The sequence below is a fragment of the Hyperolius riggenbachi genome, chromosome 3, assembly GCF_040937935.1.
Source record: "Hyperolius riggenbachi isolate aHypRig1 chromosome 3, aHypRig1.pri, whole genome shotgun sequence".
Taxonomy (NCBI): Eukaryota; Metazoa; Chordata; class Amphibia; order Anura; family Hyperoliidae; genus Hyperolius; species Hyperolius riggenbachi.
In genome coordinates, this window is record NC_090648.1 from 370,958,313 (window position 1) to 370,972,222 (window position 13,910).

Genomic DNA, 13,910 nt, shown 5'->3' on the forward strand with positions numbered 1-13,910 from the left:
GCTGTTAACAAAGCTAAATCAGGAGCTGATAAATAGATAGATATGCGTGTCATCAGCATATAAGTGATATTGGAGGCCAAAAGAGCTGATAAGTTGTCTAAGCAAGACTATATGTATAGATGGAGAAGAGAAAGGGTCCAGGGACTTTGCTTTGGGGAAACCCAACAGAGGAAGTGCCTGAATATGCAACTTTAAAGGCCCTTCCTAAGAGGAAAGTCTGGAAAGAACAAGACTCTGGATGCATTGCACACAGAGGAGAGGATCTGAAGATGCAAAGGGTGGTCCGCTGTGCTAAAAGCTGAAAAGAGACCCAGAAGGAGGAGAATAGAACTTTTGCAGTGTGTAGGCTACTTTAAAGGGACTCTGAGCACCTCCCATGGGTATGCCTTTAAGCCAGGCGACATGCAACAAAGTCGTACTGTGACCCCTCTGGGGGAGCTTCTTGCAATGGCCATGCGTGTCACTTCCTCTTCCTGCTTCATTCAGTGATGCACTTCTCTAACAGGGAAGACGGGTGACCCAGAAGTTATAACATAGCATAGATGGCAGCCGTGATATTGAAATTGAACGAAAACTATTTGGTGTAGAATGGTGATTCAGGCATCAAATGAAAGAGAAGAGCACAAGCTACAGAACGGTATGCATCTTTAAGTACTTTGCAATACTGGTCGGAGTCTTAAAGGCATGCCCATGAGAGGTGCTCGGAGTCCCTTTAACTAGGGCTCTTTCCATGGAGTGACTGGGGCATCCAAGTCTGTTTGGATGCAAAGAGTAAAACTTAATCTTCTTGCAGTTTACTATATTCTATTGGTAGGCTCCCTACTGAGTCTGTTTCGTCTTTCAGTGGGGTTCCTGCAGGCTAACTGAGTCCATATATTTGCTGCACTCACCTCAGTGTGTTATGTATTACTTTAAGCTGAACAGCTCTAGGGACATAGGCCTTGATTCATTAAACTTAACATCTCGGGCTAGGAGCGTACTTTAAAGGGAGCATGCGTAATGTAGGAGCACACGCTGCGCAGCACTACTGCGCATAGCGTGTGCTCAGGCATTTTTTAACACACACTGCTCAATTTAAGTTGCTTAAGCAACCTAAATTGAGCAGTTAAGCAACTTAAATTGAGCAGTGTGTGTTAAAAATGCCTGAGCACACGCTATGCGCAGTAGTGCTGAGCAGTGTGCGCTCCTAAATTACGCATGCTCCCTTTAAAGTACGGGCCGCTCCTAGCACGAGATGTGATGGTGCTCTTGATTGGACCAAAATGCTGCCCGTCAAGCAGCACATACAATGTAGGCGCTTTCTGTAAGCCCGCCTGAACCACCTTTCGGAGCCAATAGCAGTGCTGTACTAGCATACGGTTGGTTCTGGATTGGGCAATGGTCCTGTGTGCATATAAGTGACATGACTATTGCCCATCCAGAACTGTCAGTATACTAGTACAGCACTGCTAATGGTGCCAAAAGGTGGTTCAGGCGGGCTTACAGGCAGCCCCCACATTGTATGTGCTGCATGACGGGAAGCATTTTGGCCCAATCAAGTGCAACCTCACATCTCGCGCTAGGAGCGGCCCGTACTTTAAGGTGAGCGTGCCTTATTTAGGAGTGTGCACTACCACGCTTAGCATGTGCTTGGGCATTTTGTAACTCGCTTAAAGAGAATCTGTATTGTTAAAATCGCACAAAAGTAAACATACCAGTGCGTTAGGGGACATCTCCTATTACCCTCTGTCACAATTTCGCCGCTCCTCGCCGCATTAAAAGTGGTTAAAAACAGTTTTAAAAAGTTTGTTTATAAACAAACAAAATGGCCACCAAAACAGGAAGTAGGTTGATGTACAGTATGTCCACACATAGAAAATACATTCATACACAAGCAGGCTGTATACAACCTTCCTTTTAAATCTCAAGAGATCATTTGTGTGTTTCTTTCCCCCTGCAGCTATCTTCCACTGAAGTGTCAGGCTGTTTCTTCCTGCAGAGTGCAGACAGCTCTGCCTGTATGTAATTCCTCAGTATGTGAAAGCCCAGCCAGCTCAGAGCAGGATTTATCCAGCTTGTAAAAGATAAGAGAGAAGAGAGAAGCTGTCCTAATCTAAATACACAGGCAGTGTGCAGAGGGGGGCCTGGAGGGGGGAGATGCATCACAGAACCACAACACTGAAGAACTTGGCAGCCTTCCAGACACAGGCTGACAAGTCTGACAAGAGAGAGATAAGTTGATTTATTACAGAGATGGTGATAGTAGAACGTGCTGCAGTAAGCCAGAACACATTAGAATAGCTTTTGGAACTTGTAGGATGATAAAAAACAGGATGCAATTTTTGTTACGGAGTCTCTTTAATGAATCAAGGCTATAGTTTCATAGCAAAGAAAAAGGTTGCCTGTATGTAAAATTATGCAATAGGTAATTTCTGGAAATTGCACTGTAAACTTATAATATCAAAAATACCATGGAAAAGCCTTCATGTAATCTCCATGTTACTAGGGTGTTGGCCATAAACTCCCAGATTCACTGTAGGTGTATTCACAAACCATAAAAAGCTGTTTGGTACTGTAACACATCTTTGAGTCATGGTGCACGACTAGTGTTGGGCGAACAGTGTTCGCCACTGTTCGGGTTCTGCAGAACATCACCCTGTTCGGGTGATGTTCGAGTTCGGCCGAACACCTGATGGTGTTTGGCCAAACTGTTCGGCCATATGGCCGAACTAAGAGCGCATGGCCGAACGTTCCCCGAACGTTCGGCTAGCGCTGTGATTGGCCGAACGGGTCACGTGGTTCGGACCCGAACGCGCTCTGGCCGAACGGGTCACGTGGTTCGGGTAAATAAATACTCGATCCACGTCATTTCTCCGCCATTTGTCTGTGGGTTTAGCTTTGGGTAGGCAGGCAGGGTAGTTCTCTCTCCAGCCAGGCTAGCCAGGGTCCCCCCAGTCATTGTGTCGCTGCTGGGAACAGTAGTACACCGCTCACCCACACTATATAGCATTGTGTTTACTGCCACTCTGTGTCTCTGCTGGGAACAGTAGTACACCGCTCACCCACCACTGTATAGCATTGTGCTCTGTTTCGCTGCTGGGAACAGTAGTACACCGCTCACCCACCACTGTATAGCATTGTGCTCTGTGTCGCTGCTGGGAACAGTAGTACACCGCTCACCCACCACTGTATAGCATTGTGCTCTGTGTCGCTGCTGGGAACAGTAGTACACCGATCACTCACCACTGTATAGCATTGTGCTCTGTGTCGCTGCTGGGAACAGTAGTACACCGCTCACCCACACTATATAGCATTGTGTTTACTGCCACTCCGTGTCTCTGCTGGGAACAGTAGTACACCACTCACCCACCACTGTATAGCATTGTGCTCTGTGTCGCTGCTGGGAATAGTAGTACACCGCTCACCCACCACTGTATAGCATTGTGCTCTGTGTCGCTGCTGGGAACAGTAGTACACCGCTCACCCACCACTGTATAGCATTGTGCTCTGTGTCTCTGCTGGGAACAGTAGTACACCGCTCACCCGCCACTGTATAGCATTGGTTGTTGTGTCTCAAAGCGTGGCCTTCTCCTCCTGCGCCGCCCTCCTCCTGTTCCATCACGTGTGCTGCTGCTGGGTTAGCGTTACCGGTCCCTTTTCCTGGAACCTCTCATCTGTATTACATTTATGACTGCATGCCGACAAAAAGCATGTTACCTGTGCAAAGAGAACAGACATTTCCCGCATTTAAAAGACAGTTTTCCCTTTGAAACTTTAAAATCGATTTTCTCAAAAACTATAAGCTCTTTTTGCTAAAAAAAAAATTTCCTCTTGTACCCACTCCCAAGGTGCACATACCCTGTAAATTTGGGGTATGTAGCATGTAAGGAGGCTTTAAAAAACACGAAAGTTCGGGTCCCCATTGACTTTCATTATGTTCGGAGTTCGGCTCGAACACCCGAACATCGCGGCCATGTTCGGCCTGTTCGGCCCGAACCCGAACGTCTAGATGTTCGCCCAACACTATGCACGACCTCCGAAGCATTGTTGCTTCATTGGTAAACGTTATGTTCCCGGTAGCATTTCAGCTACTAATGAAGCAACTCTACTTACTTCTGTTGCTTGTGAGACTGTTCCTTGTTGCTGTGGCCTTATGGTATTATTGGTGCTTATGTGAATTTCTTCTCTTTTCTTTTGCAGTGGAATTGGCTATGATAATGGACCGCCTCTATGGAGGAGTATGCTATGCTGGCATAGACACAGACCCTGAGCTAAAGTACCCAAAAGGAGCTGGGCGTGTTGCCTTTTCCAATCAACAAAGTTATATAGCTGCTATCAGTGCCCGCTTTGTTCAGCTGCAGCATGGAGAGATTGATAAGCGGGTAAGTTACTTTGTTTATTTTTAAATGTTGCGTATTAAGGGGCCCATACACTGGTCGATTCCTGCCATCAATCAATTGGTTTGATCGATCGGAAATCGATGGCCGTTCGATTGACCAGTCGATCGGTTTGCGGCTGATTTCGATCTATCTGACAAGATGGAAAATCTAGGTCAATCTGCTGCTTACAGCAGATCGATGGCCGATAGAGTTGCATTGGATCTAATGGTGCAGTAGTGCAGATCGTTTTTCAATAGATTTCCCATAGATTTAATTCTGAAATCTATTGGAAATCTGTTCCTAGTGTGTGGCACACAGCAGATAGATTCCTGTCAGATTCGACTTGGCAGGCATCTAACCGAAATCTATCTGATGGTCGAATCTGCTGCAAATCTATAAGTGTATGGCCACTTTAAAAAATGCTACAGATAATTTACATAAGCTATATGGCCATCTTTTCTTTATTCCATTTTACTTTTGTTAGAGGAAATAGAATTAGGAACTTGTAATGAGATAGACTCTTTACAAAATTTATACAGGACTTTAGCAACTTTTTTGGTCTGTTATGGCAAAATACACAAATAAGAATATGCCCAGAAAATTTCTGATTCATCCTGCAGTCACTAATTCATACGTTGGGCAGAATCTAACGCTGTTAAAGTGAACCATTGATGAAGCACCCTCTTGTATTTTACCATATATATCAGTGGGAACATTAAAGAAAACACCTAACCTGCTCTCTGTTTCATTCTTCACTGCTCAGCCCTGATAAAATCCCCGACTGAGCATTCAGTCTGGCTCTGCTCAGGAATCATTATAGCTGAGTCATTATAGCAGAGCCAGAAAGGGGCAGGCTTGGGCTTGAAAAGACATCAAAGAAGACAGACTTCGCTATAATGATTCCTGAGCAAAGCCAGACTGAATGCTCAGTCTGGGATTTTATCAGGGCTGATAACAAGCAGGCTGAGCAGTGAAGAATGAAACAGAGAGCAGGGTAGGTGTTTTCTCTAATGTTCCCACTGATATATATGGTACAATACATGAGGGTGCTTCATCTCTGGTTCACTTTAAGTGTGTGAGAAAGTATTTTATTGCAGACAAAATGTGCACATTGCGAACTCTAGTGTCCCTAATAAGAAGTGATAAGCGATGTGCCTAATTGAATATATGGTCTGTCCCAGGGTTGTAAAAAGAGAAAAATATCATCCCTGTAGATAAGCATTAGCTTCCAGCAAAGATGTAAAGTTGCCTGCAGTAATATGTGACTCCGTGTCCCTTCCACTGTATAGGGCCAGTTTGGACAAAAGCCTATGAACCTCTCAGTGACCCCTTTTCAATCAACTTTTTCTTTCATCTTTAAAATAACTTTTCAACAATCTGCAACTATAAAAGTACCAAAATGTAGTAGTAGTAGTAGTAGTAGTAGTAGTAGTGGTAGTAGTAGTAGTAGTAGTAGTAGTAGTAGTACTGTCTAAATTATTTTGAGTATTTTTGGTGCTTGTTGGTGACATAAAACCAGTGTGTGTGATATGGAGGCTACCATTTTTCTTTTAAACAATACCAGTTTTCTGTCAATCCTGTTGATCTTCTGGCATCGGTAGTGTCCAACTCACAACCCTGAAACAAGCATGTGGCTAATCCAGTCAGGCTTCTCAGAGCACCTAATCTGCAAGCATGTTCAGGGTCTATGGTTAAATGTATTAGAGGCACAGGATCAGGGCACAGCCAGGCAGCTTGCTTTGTTTAGGAGAAAATAACCTCAGGTTCCCTTTGAAAGACATTTAGGCACCTAGGATAAAACGTTGAATAGGGGTGAGTATGTCTTTATTATGTGGGAGGATATTGGAGCAGCAACTGGAAGCCCATAGCCATACAGGGAGAACCTATAACCTCCATGTAGTGGTGTCCTGGCTGCTTTTTGGGTAAGGGTACTAACTTGGCCGCAGTGTTGCCTAAAGTTAGATAAAACATTTCACCCGAGTGTCAGTGCAGACTTAAGATTAGCTGAGCACCAGTGTGAGCTGGAAGAAGAGAATCCTGGTAGGTATTGTACTCATTGATGTACTGTTGCTGTTGGCTCTCTTGTATTGTTCAGTCCCATTCAGTAGTACCTGAGATGTCCTCATTGTTCTTGTCTTCTTCTGCTGTCAGGTGGAAGTGAAGCCATATGTCCTGGACGATCAGCTGTGTGATGAGTGTCAAGGGGCTCGCTGCAGTGGCAAATTCGCTCCATTCTTCTGTGCTAATGTTACCTGTCTGCAGTATTACTGTGAATATTGCTGGGCTGCTATCCACTCCCGCGCTGGGCGGGAGTTCCACAAGCCGCTGGTGAAGGAGGGAGGTGATCGCCCAAGGCATATTTCATTCCGTTGGAATTGAGTGACCCATTTGCTTTACTTCCTTCCCGAGGATCCAAATAAGTGCACTCTTCTGTTCTCTTAATCTCCCTCCTTCCATCCTTAGGAAAGCATGTCCTCTTGTTGTAGTCTGTACTTTAACAATAGTATAACGAAAGAATGGCCTACACCATAGGTATTTTGTAGAGTCTTGTGTCATTGAGAACTGTATTGAAACGCCTTTGTTGTTCATAACAATATCACACTGATGCATGCAAGTTTCATGCTGTCCTCATTGAAAACCAAGGGAGCAGGGAGACTGCAACAATTTTAATTAATATTATTATTAATGTATTTTTTTATTTTGTCTCAAAGAAAATAGCTTAAAATGGTAAAAAAATATTAAGCGAGAAAAAGAGAAAACCATAGTATTTTATTTTAATTAAATTATTGTGAATATGTAACAGAAGAATACTGTTAGTGTAACCATGCAACCACAATAACACTATTTGGTCTGTTTGACACAGCTTATTTTTTACTTGGGGAGATTTTTTTATTTCCTATTTATTCGGGGTTCTTTTTTTTTTTTTATTTCACTTTTTTTTTTTTTTTTTTTTTTAACTTGAGTGGAAAAGTTAGCAGTTGCCTGTTGACAAAAGACCCACAAACAATCAGCATGGGTAAAGGTAAATTTAAGCAGCATTGTTGAACAAAATCTTCATCTTTTATTGGAAGGTTAAGTGTAACTCCACCTTTCTTGTTCCATCTCGTAAACATATTATTGTAAGGCGCAAAAGTGATGTTATCAAGGTTGTAAATGGTCTTTGTCGTCTGACTTCCTCCATGACGCTTACACAGGCTGCTGAAGGGGCTGTTGTGCCCAACAGTAATAACCTTCAGAATGGCACCAAAGAATTATCAATATTTTTATAAACAACTAAAATGATTATATTAAAGAGACTCTGTAACATCAAAAACCTCCCCTGGGGGGTACTCACCTCGGGTGGGGGAAGCCTCCGGATCCTAATGAGGCTTCCCACGCCGTCCTCTGTCCCACGGGGGTCTTGCTGCAGCCCTCCGAACAGCCGGCGACAGACCCGACTGTAGCTTCAATATTAACCTTTGCTGGCTCCAGCGGGGGCGCTGTGGCTGCTTTCGGCACGGAAATAGACGGAAATACCCGATCTCCGTCGGGTCCGCTCTACTGCGCAGGCGCCGGAAACTTGCGCCTGCGCAGTAGAGCAGACCCGACGGCGATCGGGTATTTCCGCCTACTTCGGAGCTGACAGCCGTCAGAGCGCCTGCGCAGGAGCCGGGAAGGTAAATATTGACGTCACCGCTGCACGGAGGGCTGCAGCGAGACCCCTGAGGGATGGAGGACGGCGTGGGAAGCCTCATTAGGATCCGGAGGCTTCCCCCACCCGAGGTGAGTACCCCCCAGGGGACGTTTTGTCGTTACAGTTCCTCTTTAAAATAGCAACAAATGCAGTTAAGATAGTCGAATCAGAACGCCATGTGTAACTGGTATACTAGAAACATGTTGCACAATAACCTGCTGTCTTAAGAAATCCAGATTTTAAGTAAAGAGCCTATAACCATGCTATATACCTAAGCTAGCGAAGTACTAGCTAAGTACTACCATGCACAACAACATAAGTGTATAAAAAAGTGCACGGTACGTATATTACTATATAAGTATCATGTTACTTTAGGTATCCACAGAAAACCACTGGTGGAACTGCTGTACCATTAACTGGTGTGTAGCATAGCATATAGAGAGCAAGTGAGTTAGGCCCCCTTTACACTTAATCAGTTGCTTTTAGTTATAATTGAAAGACAACTGATTTTCAAAGCAATGTCCATGTTTTTCTATGGCTCAGTTCCCACTATACGAGTTTTAACGGAAAGCTTTTTCACAGTGCGCTGCTATGGAAAAAATATGTACTAACGCATACCAACACATTAAAGAGACTCTGAAGTCTCTTATAAATCATTTCTTTATTATAAAATCCTGTGTAATATGATAGCCCTACCTAAACCGCCGCATCCCCGCCACTCTAATCTAACTAAATCCCCCCAAACTCCCCGGGGGCCAATCCCGGCAGTGCTTCCGTGAGAGGCAGAGCTATGAGCCGCAGCTCTGCCTCTCAGCACGTCTGTCGGCCTGGATCGCAGCCTCTCCCCCGCCCCTCTCAGTCTTCCTTCACTGAGAGGGGCGGGGGAGAGGCAGAGATCCGCCACTGACAGACACGTGTGAGGCAGGGCTGCAGCTCATAGCTCTGCCTCACACGGAAGAGTGGAGGGCAGCAAAATCCACGACCAAGAAAGTTGTGGATTTTGCGGAGGAGAGGGAGGGGGGCTTTAGATTTCAGTGGCGGTTTAGGTAGGGCTATCATATTACACAGGATTTTATAATAAAAAGATGATTTTTAAGAGACTTCAGTGTCTCTTTAAGTGTAAAAGGGCCCTAAACCTGGGAGAAAGCAAACAAGATGAATATCACCCAATCCTAGTACTGTAATGTAGAATCCCTCTTCAGATAGAGTGTGATTGGGTAATATGTTCTCTGTCCCTTGCTTCCAGATGAACTTGGCTGCTCTTTATATGCCACCCACACCCCTTAATGGTTTATTATAGCAGTACACCATGTTGTTAAACCAGCGGTTTATGTAGTTAAAGATCTTTGTATATGGTACGTGATATTTAACTTAAATATTACACGTATTCCTTTTTCTACTCTAGTTTTGTTGAGTATATTAGCACTTTATAGTACAATAACTGACATTTGTTCTTGAAATCTTGATTTCTTATGCTAGTTGGATACTTCACACCTGCATGACATGTTTTTGCTATACTTATTTTCAAATGGAGTTTTGAGTAGGGATGTTCAATGAGATGCAAATTATTTTGAGTTGATGCAGAAATATGCAAAATTTGTATGCAAATTTATGCAGCTTAAAAAAGGAACCAATCAAATTCTGCCGAGATAAGATTTGATTGGTCCATTTTCACACTGCATACATTTTCATACAACATTTGCATAATCCTGCATCAAGTCAAAGTTATTTGCATCTCATTGACCATCCCTGGTTTTGATATATTATAAGGGTACATATTGAAAATGTTTCAGGGTCTTATTTGGGTGGGAGGGGGATTTCCAATTGTTTAGTTTATATTGATAATTCTTTGATGCTAATGCTGAAGGCTATTTATTAACATTTGACTTGTTATGGGGTTTCCTTTATTTTAGAATATTCAGGGTTAACATAGTTAAACCTGCTGGTATGTTCAACATTAGGTGGGGATCTCTCTGTTTTGGAGATACAATGTGCACCTGAATATGGAGAGCACAACTGTTAGAAGTCCTATTGACGGAAAGGAACTGGAAAACTGTTGTGCTACATCTCTTCAGTTTGCATTGGAGAAAGAATGGGAACTTTAAAAACAAAAAGTGGGTCTAATCGTAGCTGATAGGTCAGGGCCCCAGCATACACCACTAAATGCTCACCATAGTTTTGTTAAACCCAAGGTTGATGCTTCCGTAGGGGTAATCTTGACATTTGTACAGGCATCGAGGTCCATAGCAACCCCCAAATCCAGGGTTTGAGAAGATCCTAACAACTCTACTGTCACCACAGTACCAAAATGTCTGTCATTTTACCTAAAAACATCACTAGCTGTACCACAACTCTATAGCACATTGGGACTTCCTGACTGCATTAGATCTCGTTTCCCTGTGGGCAGGGGTGGCAGCAGTAACAATGTTCAGTGGGTGAGAGGTTGGAGTATAAAGAGACTTTCTGCACACCAGGCCACCTAATTCTCAGCATGGTGGGTGCATGTAGTATGGGGAGAGATTGTTACTGACCAAGATGATCAGTAGGAGCATTTACAAGGTTTGTTTTTTGTTTTTTATAACCAGCTTACCAATTCGTTAAATAAGAGTGCATTTATGCTTCATTTGGATCCCTATACAGTGATGTGCCCTAGACCAGTGCTTCCCAACCCTGTTCTCAAGTACCACCAACAGTACTTGTCTTGCATGGAAACCACAAACATTTTAGAGGTGAGGTAATTAGTGTCTCAGCAGAGCTGTTTATCTTACCTGTGGGGATTCCCACAAAACATGCACTGTTGGTGGTTTTTGAGGACAGCGTTGGGAATTCCTGCCCTAGACTACTGCTTAGTTTTCCATTAGTAACCGAGCAGTGGTCTATGCTATGGGCCCAGCATATACTTCACCAGCCTGTATGTGCATAATGGAAAAAATAGGCAATTCAATTTGGTATATTAATTTGCAGCCCTTCCTTATATTGTCATATTTATCATTCTGTGGTGGAAGGTGGAGGTACATTTTTATTATTTGCAGTTGCATAAACCTTAAAGTGAACCCAAGGCGAACCTCTGGTAAAAAAACAAAAACATACTGACCTAAGAAGAGGGAGCTCTCTGGATCCTGTAGATGCTTCCTGTGTCCTCCTTTCCCCAGCCACCACTCACCCGGACCCTCCTAATCTCGCTCCTTTTCATGCAGGAGCACGGCCGTCCTGCACTCATGCAAGCACATTAGCACCTGCGCAGTAGCAGTGAGCTGTTTACGTGTGAGCCACTCTGGCTTTCTGCACAAGCGCAGTATGGCCACACTTGTGCATGAAGAGGAGCACGGCTCAGATCTTGAACCCGATAGCTCTTAACTGATTTCTTTGGCTTGTCCACAAGTGACATCAGAGTTCCAGAGGACAGTGCGAGAAGCCTCTAGTGGATTCAGAGTTTTCCATCTTCTTAGGTAAATGTGTTTTTTGACCCAGGGTTTGACTCTGGTACACTTAAAACATTAATGGATATGTTCGATATATTTTTATTTAACACCAAACTGGCTAAGTTTCCTTAGGGAGCTAAAATATTTTAACAGTGAACTGTTTGCATTTAAGCTTTTTAAGAATGTACATGTTGAGTGAAGTTACTACTGAGGGGAGTGCACTTATTTATTTTTTCAGTGAAAAAACAGAAATAAAAAAGAACTTAAAAAAAAAGTTAATACTACAGTATCAGTTGTAACTCTTATCTCCCCCCTCCCCTTACCCCCCGAAGATACTCCTACCAAAGCTCAAATAAGTTCAGTTACCGATGCAGTAATATCTGCTTCAAAAGAACAAATCTATAGATTTTTATTTTTTTGTTGAGTAATATATATCTATAGTCCAGATTTACCGAACGTTAGATTGAGTGCCAGCTTCTGTTCTTCATTTGGTCACCGAACACTTGGAAGATACCTCAAAGATGGCATTAAATGTTTTGGTGAGTTGGTTTACAGTTCTGGACTGTAACAGAGGAGCTCATTATTGTACCTGTACATCTTTTACTGTTATAGAAAATCCAAACTGAAAGGATCATGGGACACTGCTGACTGCCTTTTGTAAATGCTACCTCCCTTGCTGCTGTGCTGATCCTTTGCCTTCTTTTGCTTTTTTAATCTTTGACGTACAACTTGAGTACAGATCAGGTGTTCCGGTTTCATTAGACATACATTAGTTTTGTGACTCAAACTGCTTAAACCAAAAGATCAACATTATAGTTAGGCAATTAGCATTTATTAAAAGGCAGTAAACATGGCAGCTTCCATTTTCCTTTTAGTTAAACTGCCCTTTAAGGAGGAGCTCCCCATAGCTATTCTACGTAAATCTTGGTGGCTTGAATCAAGCTTAGATTTATCACCTGTCTCGGAGGCTACTGATGTGAGATCTCTGTACCCCTACCCTGAGAATGTGTTGGAGAAAGGACTGGTATCACACCATAGTAGTGGTGAGCAGATCTCGCAACTGTAGTCCTGAAGTGAGCGGTATAAAAAAATTGGGTGATTCAGCATGTGAAAAACTACCGTACAGAACTTAAATATTGCTTTGGGTGAAGTAGCCCTGCAAGGTACCCATATGTGCAGTTTTACCCACTTACCTATTTTTCAAGATTTTGACTAATTCATGCTACATAATGTCATGAACAGATGACATAAGCCGTGAAAATAATCCCAGTACACCTGCCACAAGAGCAGCTGTTGTAATCCTGGAAGCTGTGAAACGTTAGCCGGGCTTCTCCTGTTCTGTATTCAGCGAGCAGGCACTTCACTTTACAGCTTTTTTTTTGCGTGAAGATATGGTTGTTTAACCTGGAACGTTGAGAATTTCTTGTCGGTGGATACCTTTAGGGTGGGATCACACTTGGGAGTTTCCCCGCAAACAATTTCAAAAGTAATGCATGCAGCAAAGTTTTTTTCCCCACACTAATGTGAACCTGGGTTAACCGCACTACGTGAACCGGTCCATTGATTACCATGGACTGTCACATCTGGTGCGATTCAGCATACGGAAAAAATGCGAGTAACTTCCCCCAAGTGTGACCCCTGCCTTAGAGTAGAGTGGCAAAACTCAGTAGTTAACTGAAAAGCGCCTGCAAATGTATTATGACCCTTTGGCAGTCATAAAGGGCTGAAGAAGGCCTTCCTTCAGCATGAAGTCACTTTACACACCTGTATTTTCTATATATCTAGGCAGTGCAGTGGAATGGTATCTGGGCAAGTGTCATTCCTGTAAAGAGCAAGAAGGAAGTTTGGTAAAAACAGTTCCATACTGCATTGCTGTCAGATTATTTCTACTTGCTTTGCACACAGTAGTTGGATCTCAATGCAATATTTCCCATTGTTGCTTTAATATTCTCCTTGCTATTTTGCTTATCGTGTGTGAGCAGGGTTTTTAAATCATTACCGTTAATGTTAAATTTTTAACACTTTGAATGCTAAAACTATCTAGAACAGAATTTGGTTATGAAACTTCCAGTACCAAGTTTTCAACCTCTTTTGGCACTGAAGAATTTAAGCTGCTTATACCGCTGGATAATCTTTTGATGCCTTAACCTTTAAATGGCCTAGTAGCAGAGGCAGTTGGCAGCTTTGTCAGTCCCTAGAGAATAACAACCTTTAAGTATGGTTTGGTTTGTGAAATAATACACTTGATGAATCTAAAATAAAGTTTGGCTTACAGCACTGGCCTACACAGCAAAGCAAAATGTAATAAGTGTAAGTCCACCACAAAAACTGATAATTTAGCTGTAGGTTATCACTGATGGGCTAAATCATGCTCTGTCTCGTATTTTTGGAACTCCAGTTACTCTACCATGTAACTAGATGTCTTCTGTTGTATTAGAAGATCACTTTTCCATAAGG

At 43.0% G+C, this 13,910-nt stretch overlaps 1 protein-coding gene across 3 annotated transcripts in view; it reads left to right on the forward strand.

Annotated features, from left to right (window-relative positions):
- CPEB4 (cytoplasmic polyadenylation element binding protein 4) overlaps positions 1–7,671 on the forward strand; it is a 149,214-nt gene extending 141,543 nt beyond the window's left edge. For all 3 annotated transcript variants that reach the window (XM_068277169.1, XM_068277171.1, XM_068277170.1), the window contains 2 exons: positions 4,180–4,361; positions 6,510–7,671. In XM_068277169.1, coding sequence (XP_068133270.1) covers positions 4,180–4,361; positions 6,510–6,737 — 410 coding nt within the window. In that variant the 3' untranslated portion in view covers positions 6,738–7,671. The remainder of the gene's footprint in view (positions 1–4,179; positions 4,362–6,509) is intronic.
- The last annotated feature ends 6,239 nt before the right edge of the window (positions 7,672–13,910 follow it).